This window comes from Saccopteryx leptura, chromosome 3 (genome assembly GCF_036850995.1).
Source record: "Saccopteryx leptura isolate mSacLep1 chromosome 3, mSacLep1_pri_phased_curated, whole genome shotgun sequence".
NCBI classification, from domain to species: domain Eukaryota; kingdom Metazoa; phylum Chordata; class Mammalia; order Chiroptera; family Emballonuridae; genus Saccopteryx; species Saccopteryx leptura.
Window position 1 is genome coordinate 211,782,037 of NC_089505.1, and position 12,143 is coordinate 211,794,179.

The window sequence follows — 12,143 nt, forward strand, 5'->3', positions numbered from 1 at the left end:
ATTTCTGGAATATTCTGGGTCATTTTGTTTGGTTTGAAGTAATATCTATACTATTTTTCTTTTTTTTCCTTTTTTTTTTTTTGTATTTTTCTGAAGCTGGAAATGGGGAGAGACAGTCAGACAGACTCCCGCATGCGCCCGACCGGGATCCACCCGGCACGCCCACCAGGGGGCGACGCTCTGCCCACCAGGGGGTGATGCTCTGCCCCTCCGTGGCATCGCTCTGTCACGACCAGAGCCACTCTAGCGCCTGGGGCAGAGGCCAAGGAGCCATCCCCAGCGCCCGGGCCATCTTTGCTCCAATGGAGCCTCGGCTGCGGGAGGGGAAGAGAGAGACAGAGAGGAAGGAGAGGGGGGAGGGGTGGAGAAGCAAATGGGCGCTTCTCCTGTGTGCCCTGGCCAGGCATCGAACCCGGGACCTCGGCACGCCAGGCCGATGCTCTACCACTGAGCCAACCGGCCAGGGCTATACTATTTTTCTTTAGGAAACAATATAATGAAACCTTCATAGTAAGTCGTAAACTTCTTCCTGACCAGGCGGTGGCACAGTGGATAGAGAGTTGGACTGGGTTGCAGAGAACCCAGGTTCAAAACTCTGAGGTTGCCAGCTTGAGCACAGGCTCTGGTTTGAGCACAGTTCACCAGCTTGAACCCAAGGTCGCTGGCTTGAGCAAGGGGTCACTCGGTCTGCTGTAGCCCCTGGTCAAGGCACATATGAGAAAGCAATCAATGAACAACTAAGGTGTCGCAACAAAGAATTGAAGCTTCTCATCTCTCTCTTCCCGTGTGTCTGTCCCTATCTGTCCCTCTCTGTCTCTGTCACAAAAGAAAAAAGATAAGTCATAAACTTCTTTCCATTTTTCAGTCCCATTTGGACTATTAAAAGACTCAGTCTATGACATATACCAGATCTCTTCCTAGGCATAACGAGATGCCTCATGACTGAAAGCTGTAGGTGCCTTTTTCTGGGCAGCAGAACAATTCTTGCTTTTTTTTCCCTTCTAATATGTCTATCATAAGTCAAGAACTTACAGAACCCCCAATTGATATTTTTCCCATGGCAGGCCTTTGTTGAGAATTACCCACAGTTCAAGAAGATGTCTGGGACTGTATCAAAACACGTGACAGTGGTTGGGGAACTGTCCCGGCTGGTGGGTGAGCGGAGTCTGCTGGAGGTTTCAGAGGTTGAACAAGAGCTGGCCTGCCAGAATGACCATTCCAGTGCTCTCCAGGTATCTATTCAGTCCGCTTTGATGAGCACCTACTCTGTGTAAGGCACTGTGCCAGGCAGAGCAAGAGATATAAAGGCAAGTAATCATTTTTCACCAATGTGGAATTTACAGTCTAATAAGACGGTGAGACAAGAACACAATTTAATATTAAGATAAACATGATAAGAGCCACAGAAGAATAATGAGCAATTCCAAAGGGTTCAGGCAATTAATTGAGTATTTAGGCAGGCAGCCTGGTCTACTAGAAAGAATACTAGACTAAAATCAGAAGACCTGGAATTTAGTGTCTGGTTTACCACTTATGGGCTTTGTAACTTGGAGCTGTTGGCATAATTTCTGAACCAGTTTCCTCATTTGAAAAATAGGTATGATATTTATCTCACAGGGTTCTTAGGAAGATTTTAAGAGATATATATTAAAATATTTTATCTACATTTTAAAAAAATTATTGAACATCTGTTTTTCATTCCACAAACACATGATGCCCACTACCTGTATATGGTCTATGAGGATCTAGAAATACAAAGATCAGTAAGATCTTTCTTTCAAAGAGCTCACATGATAGTAGGGAAGAAAGAAATTTAAACTAGGATTTATAATACCACACAATAAGTGCTATTCTAGGTTATTTCCAAAGGGCTATGGAAACACAGAGAAAATGCAATAGTTTTCCCTAAGGTTGAGGCTTCATAGAGCTCCTTAGAGAAATAACATTAAATGTGGGTCTGGTCAACTAGATAAGTAGAGGAGTGCAGCAACCAGAGAAAAGGAGGAAGTTCTCAACAGAGAGTACAGGCATGGAGATGTTAAAAAAAATAAAAGAAAGAAAAGGTGGTGGGGGCCAGAATAACTCAGTGTAGCTAGTGCAGGTTACAGGTAAGAAGTGGTCTCAGATAAACCGTATTGTGGCCAGATGATGGCTTTGAAAGGAGGTTGGGCTGTAATCTTAAAATGATGGGAGCCACCAAAGAATTTTGGAAGAAAAATGATGTAATCAGACCCTGGTCTCAAGAAATTTACAGGCTATTGTAGAACTGTATACCTGAAACTGGTATAATTTTATTAACCAATGTCACCCCAATTAATTCAATAAAAAACTTTTTAATTATAGTCTGTTTGAAAAGACAGAAGTGAAGCACAAAAAACAATGGCAGAGTGTTTCAAGATAACATTTAATTAAATCAAAATTGTGATACTGACTATAAAAGTTGAGGTTATTAGGGACAGTTTCAGAGAGAAGGTGCCAGTAAGACCATAAAGAATGAATAGAAGAAGATAAACAAGATTGATGAACCTTTAACCAAACTCACCAAGAAAAAAAAGAGAGGACTCAAATAAATAAAATTAGAAGTGAGAGTGGAGAAATAACAACTGACACAACAGAAATACAAAATATTGTAAGAAAATACTATGAAGAACTGTATGTCAAAAAACTAGACAACATAGATTAAATGGACAAATTCCTTGAAACATATAATCTTCCAAAAATTAATCTGGAAGAATCAGAAAACCTAAACAGACCAATTACAACAAATGAGATCGAAACAGTTATCAAAAAACTCCCAAAAAAGAAAAGTCCTGGGCCTGATGGCTTCACAAGTGAATTCTACCAAATATTCAAAGAAGAACTAACTCCTATCCTTCTCAAGCTATTTCAAAATATTCAAGAGGAAGGAAGACTTCCAAGCTCCTTTTATGAGGCAAGCATAATTCTGATTCCAAAACCAGGCAAAGACAACACAAAGAAAGAAAATTATAGGCCAATATCCCTGATGAATTTAGATGCTGAAATTGTCAACAAAATATTAGCAAAAGGGATCCAGCGATATATGAAAAAAATCATACACCATGATCAAGTGTGATTTATTCTTGGGAGGCAAGGCTGGTACAATATTCGTAAATCAATCAATATGATTCATCACAAAAACAAAAGGAAGGAGAAAAACCACATGATAATTTCAATAGATGCAGAAAAAGCATTTGAAAAAATCCAGTACCCATTCATGATCAAAACTCTCAGCAAAGTGGGAATACAGGGAACATACCTCACATGATAAAGGCCATCTATGACAAACCCACAGCCAACATCATACTCAATGGGTAAAAATTAAAAGCAATCCCCTTAAGATCAGGAACAAGGCAGGGGTGCCCCCTTTCACCACTCTTATTCAACATAGTTCTGGAAGTCCTAGCCACAGCAATCAGACAAGAAAAAGAAATAAAAGGCATCCAAATTGGAAAAGAAGAAGTAAAACTATCATTATTTGCAGATGACATGATATTGTATATAGAAAACCCTAAAGTCTCAGTCAAAAAACTACTGGACCTGATAAATGAATTCAGCAAGATGGCAGGATACAAAATTAATACTCAGAAATCAGAGGCATTTTTATACACGAACAATGAACTGTCAGAAAGAGAAATTAAGGAAGCAATTTCCTTCACCATTGCAACCAAAAAAATAAAGTACCTAGGAATAAACTTAACCAGGGAGATTAAAGACTTGTACTCGGACCCTGGCCAGTTGGCTCAGCGGTAGAGCGTTGGCCTGGCATGTGGGGGACCCGGGTTCGATTCCCAGCCAGGGCACATAGGAGAAGTGCCCATTTGCTTCACCCCTCCCCCTTCCTCTCTGTCTCTCTCTTCTCCTCCCGCAGCCAAGGCTCCATTGGAGCAAAGATGGCCTGGGCGCTGGGGATGGCTCCTTGGCCTCTGCCCCAGGCACTAGAGTGGCTCTGGTCGCGGCAGAGTGACGCCCCGGAGGGGCAGAGCATCGCCCCCTGGTGGGCAGAGCGTCGCCCCTGGTGGGCGTGCCGGGTGGATCCCAGTCGGGCGCATGCGGGAGTCTGTCTGACTGTCTCTCCCCGTTTCCAGCTTCAGAAAAAAAAAAATACAAAAAAAAAAAAGACTTGTACTCGGAAAATTATAAAACATTGATGAAAGAAATCAGGGAAGATACAAACAAGTGGAAGCATATACCGTGCTCATGGTTAGGAAGAATAAACATCATTAAAATGTCTATATTACCCAAAGCAATTTATAAATTCAATGCAATACCAATTAAAATACCAGTGACTTACTTCAAAGATATAGAACACATATTCCAAAAATTTATATGGAACCAAAAGAGAACACGAATAGCCGCAGCAATCTTAAAAAGGAAGAATAAAGTGGGAGGTATCACACTTCCGGATGTCAAGTTAAACTACAAGGCCATTGTACTCAAAACAGCCTGGTACTGGCATAAGAACAGGCACATAGATCAATGGAACAGAACAGAGAACTCAGAAATAAACCCACAGCACTATGGACAACTGATATTTGACAAAGGAGGTAAGAGCATACAATGGAGTAAAGACAGCCTCTTCAACAAATGGTGTTGGGAAAATTGGACAGCTACCTGCAAAAAAATGAAACTAGACCACCAACTTACATCATTCACAAAAATAAACTCAAAATGGATAAAAAACAAATGTAAGCTGTAAAACCATAAGCATCTTAGAAGAAAACATAGGCAGTAAGCTCTCTGACATCTCTCACAGCAATATATTTGCCGACTTATCTCCACTGGCAAGTGAAATAAAAGACAGGATAAACAAATGGGACTGTATCAAACTAAAAAGCTTTTGTGCAGCTAAAGACAATAAGAACAGAATACAAAGACAAACTACACAATGGGAGAACATATTTGACAATACATCTGATAAGGGGTTAATAACCAAAATTTATAAAGAACTTGTAAAACACAATACCAGGATGACAAACAATCCAATCAAAAAATGGGCAAAAGAAATGAATAGACACTTCTCCAAAGAGGACATACAGATGGCCAATAGGCATATGAAAAAATGCTCAACATCACTAATCATTAGAGAAATGCAAGTTAAAACCACATTGAGATAATCACCTCACACCAGTCAGAATGGCACTCATCAACAAAACAACACAGAATAAGTGCTGGCGAGGATGTGGAGAAAAGGAAGGGAACCCTCCTGCACTGCTGGTGAGAATGCAGACTGGTGCAGCCACTGTGGAAAACAGTATGGAGATTCCTCAAGAAATTAAAAATCGAACTGCCTTTTGACCCAGCTATCCCACTTTTAGGAATATACCCCAAGAACACCATAGCACTGTTTCAAAAGAAGAAATGCACCCCCATGTTTGTGGCAGCATTGTTCCCAATAGCGAAGATCTGGAAACAGCCCAAGTGTCGGTCAGTGGACAAGTGGATTAAAAAGCTTTGGTACATATATATACTATGGAATACTACTCAGCCATAAGAAATTATGACATTGTATTATTTACAACAACATGGATGGACCTTGATAACATTATACTGAGCGAAATAAGTAAATCAGAAAAAACTAAGAACTATATGATTCCATATAGTCCCACATAGGTGGGACATAAAAATGAGACTCAGAGATATGGACAAGAGTGTGGGGGTTATGGGGGGGGGGGGAGAGGGAGGGGGTTGGGAGAGGGGAGGGGCACAAAGAAAACCTGTTAGAAGGTGATGGAAGACAATTGGACTTTGGGTGATGGGAATGCAGCATAATCAAATGTCAAAATAACCTGGAGATGTTTTCTCTGAACATATGTACCCTGATTTATCAATGTCACCCCATTAAAATTAATTTAAAAAAAAAGAATGAATAGAATCTGGAGGAGGATTTTGGTCAGGAATAGCAGCAAAAGCAAAGATGCAGAGGTATGCAGAAAATAATAAATAGTGTGACCTGGTGAAATGGGGGTGGAAGAGAATAAGGAGATAAAATTGAATGGGTAAGCAGGAACCAGTTTATGAAGAAGCTTGTAAGAGGAATTTGTACTTGCTGCATAGACAGAGAGACCCAATGTATGGTCTCATGTAGAAAGTTGATATTGTGGTGGCACAGTGGATAAAGCATCAACCGGAAAACACTGAGGTCGCCGGTTCAAAACCCTGGGCTTGCCTGGTCAAGGCACTTACGGGAGTTGATGCTTCCTGCTCCTCCCCCCTTCTCTCTCTCTCTCTCTCTCTCTCTCTCAGATGAATAAATTTAAAAAAATTTTAATTTAAAGATAAAGGAAAGTTGATCTGATGAAAGCAGTATTTTAGGAAATGTAATCTGGTTAGGTTTTTTGGGGGGTGAAAATACAGAAGTCAGAGAGGTGAGTAGACTCAAAACAATAGCAGTAAAAAAATGTACAATAAGGGAAAATCTCAGAGGCATTTCAAAGGGAGAAAATATCGATTTAGTGACGGATTGGATTTAAGGACAGTAAGACAGAAAAAATCAGATAATTCCAGGATTCCTGAGAAATGACATAATGTGGTATCACTGACAGTTAATTAACTTGGGAATAAGATTTCCTTATAGAAAGCATGTTTCCTTGTGAATAAGAACCCTATATCTTAAAACTTAGTCTCTTTCTTTCCCTGTTGTGATTTTACTTTATAAAATAAAGTGAGCATGGTATAATGAAAACAACAGGCTTTGGAGCCAGACTGTCCTGCCTATAGCCTGTCTCTACATACCAGAGTTTCTTGGGGAAAATTACTTACTCTGCCCAAGCCTTGGGGATAATGATTATAAACTTTTAGATTGTTATGAAGATTCAATGAAATATGTAAATGTATTTATATATAATTAGTGCTTTGTAAACATTGGTTTTCTTCCTGTAAGCATAATTTTTAAAATATACGCTACAACCAGAAAAAAGAACTGTGTTGACCTGTGGTTGCTCTAGTTATATACCAAGGTCTTTACTGGGATTTATAGTTGTTGGTTTTTAATTTTTTTTATCAAAATTTGCTCTGAAAACACAGTCATTTTGAAAACCACAAAGATGCTATTTCCTTTATGTTTATGAAAATACCTTTGTCATCACTTTTAATTTTACCCCTGTGTTCTTATATCTTTACAACAAACTTAGGTTATTATTTTTCAATTATTCTAAATTCTGATTCTTACATAATACAAATACTTAGGAAAAGAGATATATGTAAAAGCGGAATCTGTTACTACTTTCACATGCATTCTTACAGTTATTCTGTGTATTTGCAAACCTGTTTGAGTGTCTCTCATTTTCAATTCAAATGATATCATACTGTACACACAGTTGTATATTTACTTTCTCACTTAACCATGGCTGTCAGAGATGGTTTCAGATCAAAACCTAGACTCATTGGGTTTAATTACTAAATAGTATTCCTTTATAAAGATGTATCACAATCTATTTAACTTGACCAACTTACTTTAAAGTTTAAACAACACTACTAATGACAGTTGATAGTTGTTTTATGGGCCCATAGAAACATTCCTATGAAAACATTTTATTTTTCTCTATTTTTCTTCCCTAACTAAATAAAAACAAAATTTTGCCATGTAATTAGATTTAAATTTTCATGTTTTATTATTTTTCCTTTAAAACAATAGAATCAAACTTAATCACTAGCCAATTTTAATGTCTTTATTTGTATCTCTCTACCATATGGTAAGCAGTTGCAAAAATTACTAACTCCTTGTTTAAAATGGTTTTTTTGGGGAGGAGGAGGATCACTTTAAAAGAAAGTACTTTTAATGTATAAATTCCTTTTGTGATCCACTTTATATTTTTTAAATTATCTTTTGAAGGTTTTCTTGCCCATGCTTTTAGGGTTTTACAGTGAGCAATTGATTTGTACTCCCCATCATAAAGGATTTCTTTGGCAACATGATTTAAATAGTCTATAAAGGGAACTTTTGTTTGATAATGAGTAGATGCCAGGGGCCTTACCCCTCAATGGGTGAGCATTCCTTGGCTTGACCTTGAATGATAATACATCATGAAGCAATGAATTGAGGTTTTTGAGTAGAGATGGGGTTTGCCTTATTCAATAGTAATTGTAAAATGGTGAGAGAAAAAAAAGGCTTATATATTGCCAAAAATTAACCTATAAATTGCTGCCACTTCTAACCAGTTATTCTATAGGCTAACAAAAACTTGTTTTAGAAAGAATTTCATTAGAAGGGAACTGCCGTGTACTACCATTGAAACATATTGGTAGTCTCAGAAAAGATACATTTGATTAGTAAGGAAGATTTTTTTCATACCATGAAGAGAAACATCTTCAGTAAATAAACAGTTTTCTCACCTTCACCCCATATTGTCATATTACTTTTTATTTGGAAGGAGGAACTAGTGTATTTTACATTCTTCTTTCCTGACTCTGGGTCAGAGACTTAAATCATCCTATTAATAACACAATAAATATTTGTTAGAAAAATGAAGATGGAGAGCTTTATTTGAAGCAAAATAGAGTAGTGGCTAAGAGCTTGGGCCTTTGATGGCTTTGGTTTTGAAAATGATCCTTAATCACTTAAGTCTTATTCTTTTTGTCTGTAAAATGAGGGGGACAAATAGTACTTCTAAGATTTTTGTGAGGGTGCAATGAGCTAATATGTGTAAAGCACTTCAGGTGATGCCTGGTACTTATAACATTCAACAAGTATTAACTCTTGCCATCATCAGTTATATTATTTGATGATACAGTATTTTCTTTATGGCATCCAGGGCATGGTTTTTTAGTTCACTCGTAACCTTGGATCTCTCCCTGATTTCAGGAGGGTTTTGTTGTTGTTTTGTCTTGTTTTGCTTTTTATTAAATTTATAAGAAAATTGTTTGGGACACATAGAGCTGACAATTTTACTTTCATCAGTTAAGAGTAAAAATGGTCCTTTTCTTTCTAAACCAATGTTTAACCAGTGTTTCAGAAAGAATGTTAACCAGAAGATCTACATACAGCAAAGCTAAATTTTATGTTGACTAGACTATTTACCAATCAGTGGAACTGGGTCCTGCCTACTTTACTTTCTATCATTTTTCCTCAATAAGCTCTTTATAGTCCCCAAATACTGTTCTCTCAAACTGTTAGATTAGACTCATTTTTTATCATATCGGCATGTTAAAGGCTTCTACCAATTCCACCTTGCTATTCTAATCTGATCAATGAATAATGCTGTTCATTGACTGTTTTTACTACATTAATGTAATAGTAGGTAACAGGTAGAGCTCCTGTTCTTTAGGTTAAATTAAAGCAAAAAATGGAGCAATCTTGCCTTGGCTGGCTGGCTGGCTCAGTGGATAGAGCATCAGCCTGATGTATGGACATCTTGGGTTCAATTCTTGGTCAGGGCACACAGGAGAAGTGACTATCTGCTTCTTGCCCCTTCCCTCCCCGTTCTCTTTCTTCCCATCCTGTGACCAGTGGCTCAGTTGGTTTGAGCATTAGTCTTGGCCACTGGGGATAGCTTGGTGGGTCACAGCATTAGCCTGAAGCACGAAAAATAGTTCAGTTGATTTGAACATTAGCCCCAGACAAGGGTTGCCAAGTGAATCCCAGTAGGGGTGCATGCATGAGTCTGTCTCTCTATCTCTCCTCCTCTCACTTAAAAAAAAAGAAATGGAGCAATCTTTATTTGCAGCCTTCATCTGTAATTTGTACAGTGGTTTAAAATGTAGGTATGTCATTATTTTTTTTTCCTTGCTGCTTCATCGTAGTTTTGATAGAAAAAACAGAAAAACAGTCATCCCAAAACAATGGAAGAATCTCTAAATCAGGGGTCCCCAAACTACGGCCCGCAGGCCACATGCGGCCCCGAGGCCATTTATCCGGCCTGCCGCACTTCCGGAAGGGGCACCTTTTTCATTGGTGGTCAGTGAGAGGAGCATAGTTCCCATTGAAATACTGGTCAGTTTGTTGATTTAAATTTACTTGTTCTTTATTTTAAATATTCTATTTGTTCCCGTTTTGTTTTTTTACTTTAAAATAAGATATGTGCAGTGTGCATAGGGATTTGTTCATAGTTTTTTTTTATAGTCCGGCCCTCCAACGGTCTGAAGGACAGTGAACTGGCCCCCTGTGTAAAAAGTTTGGGGACCCCTGCTCTAAATACTAAAAAATAATTGTTTTTCAATTAATGTGTTTTGAATAACTGTTAGCTCCTTTTTGAAACTTGACCTTCAAAGACAGGCTTTTTTGCTTTTCTTATCCTATTTTTTAATTTGGCCTCCACAAATGTTAGAATTCAGTGAAAGATTATTGACTCGTCTCCTTAAGCAGACAACAGTTTTGTTTTGTTCTTTCCTTAGCTACTGTTAATGTGACAGTATACTTCTTTTGTCTTTTGATAGTTTCTGGCTTATGAAAATTTTAATAAGAGAAACCAAAAAGTTTATTATAAAATTCAGTCATATTGCTTACATATAAATGCCACCATGTAGCAAGCATATACCTGCTTCGTAATTAGAAATCTCTCAGATTCTTTTTTTCCTCTTCTCTGATTAATACCCTGGAATCTCCATACGATGCATGCCACTGTGAGTAAAGTTAATGAGTCAAGTAGCCGTGAGGGAAATAGTTTAGAAGTAAGTCAAAGAATAACATGGGGTCAAGGCAGACAAAAATGCTTTGCTTCTTTCAGCGCTTACATAGCTGAAAGAGAAGAAAGAACTTAACTTGTACCTACAGGTTTCTTTTCATGATGAAATAGATTAAGTCTAGCTAGAACACTCACCTGAACCATGGGTTGGGTCCTAAGGGCTCAAAAGTAAGCAAAGTAGTCTACTCAAAGTACTCTTAGATCAGCTCTGGGCCAAGTCCTCAAGGGAAGGCTAAGAGTCAAGCCAGGGACTCTAAATACCAGTATCAAATCTCTAGGAATACAAATGGATTCTTTAGTGGGAAACAGAGCCCAGTCAAGATCCAAGTGAACGTAATTAGAAAGTAAGAAAGTTAAACGCTAATTGCTGCAAAGTTTTTTACTATCTCCATACCAGTTTTATGGGTATATGGTTATTTGTAACTCAGATTTGCTTAAAAGTACAGACAGGTCAGCTAGAAATTGGGTAGATTTAAAGTAAAAAGACTGACTGCAAAGGCAGAATATGAAACATTGTGCTTATAAGAAAAGTGACAACAGAGGTCCTAGATAGCTGTTTTAAACTTAGGCCAAGTTAATTGAAATACATATGAAATTGTGTGGGGTTTTTTTTGTTTTTTTTTTATCTGAAGCTGGAAACGGGGAGAGACAGTCAGACAGACTCCCGCATGCGCCCGACCGGGATCCACCCGGCGTGCCCACCAGGGGCTACGCTCTGCCCACCAGGGGGCGATGCTCTGCCCCTCCGGGGCGTCGCTCTGCCGGGACCAGAGCCACTCTAGCGCCTGGGGCAGAGGCCAAGGGGCCATCCCCAGCGCCCAGGCCATCTTTGCTCCAATGGAGCCTTGGCTGCGGGAGGGGAAGAGAGAGACAGAGAGGAAGGAGGGGGGGCGTGGAGAAGCAAATGGGCGCTTCTCCTATGTGCCCTGGCCGGGAATCGAACCCGGGTCCCCCGCACGCCAGGCCGTCGCTCTACCGCTGAGCCAACCGGCCAGGGCCTGAAATTGTGTATTTTTACTTGATAATTTATATCCTGAAGTTTCTTATTATAATAAAAGCTGGTGGAACATTTGAACAGATATTCTAAATAGCCTGTATTCAGTGACTGCTCTGTAGAAAAGGTACCACAAAATGAAAAAAGAAAATAGTAAGGAAATTCTTATGCTGCAGGGTTTAAATTTATAGAAGAGAAATATCTTCCTTTTGATTCCTTAAGAATCATGGTAGTGAAATGTTCAACCAGAGAAGCCACAATAGGAATCCTATTCAGAGAACTTTCTACTTGGGAGTTACCTGGGAGGTTCCTGGGAGAGTTCTTAGACATTAGACCTAATTGTTGTGAAGGACTAAGAAGGTCATGTAAGTGAAAACATCTTGTAGGTTGTTGAGTACCATATAGATGTTAGTTATTATGTGCTCTGAATCTGTGCCCTCCCAAGATTCTTGCCAATCTTTCAACCCAAACCATTTCTTTCTCTGATTTCCATATTCTTGTCAGTAGCA

General features: G+C 38.9%; 1 protein-coding gene across 5 annotated transcripts in view; it reads left to right on the plus strand.

Moving 5' to 3' along the window:
- VPS45 (vacuolar protein sorting 45 homolog) overlaps positions 1–12,143 on the plus strand; it is an 82,262-nt gene that overhangs the window by 16,802 nt on the left and 53,317 nt on the right. For 4 of the 5 annotated variants that reach the window (XM_066377370.1, XM_066377373.1, XM_066377372.1 and 1 more), the window contains exon 10: positions 1,065–1,232. The exons of the other annotated variant lie outside the window; for it this stretch is intronic. In XM_066377370.1, the coding sequence (XP_066233467.1) occupies positions 1,065–1,232 (168 nt within the window). The remainder of the gene's footprint in view (positions 1–1,064; positions 1,233–12,143) is intronic. 5 annotated transcript variants of the gene reach the window in all.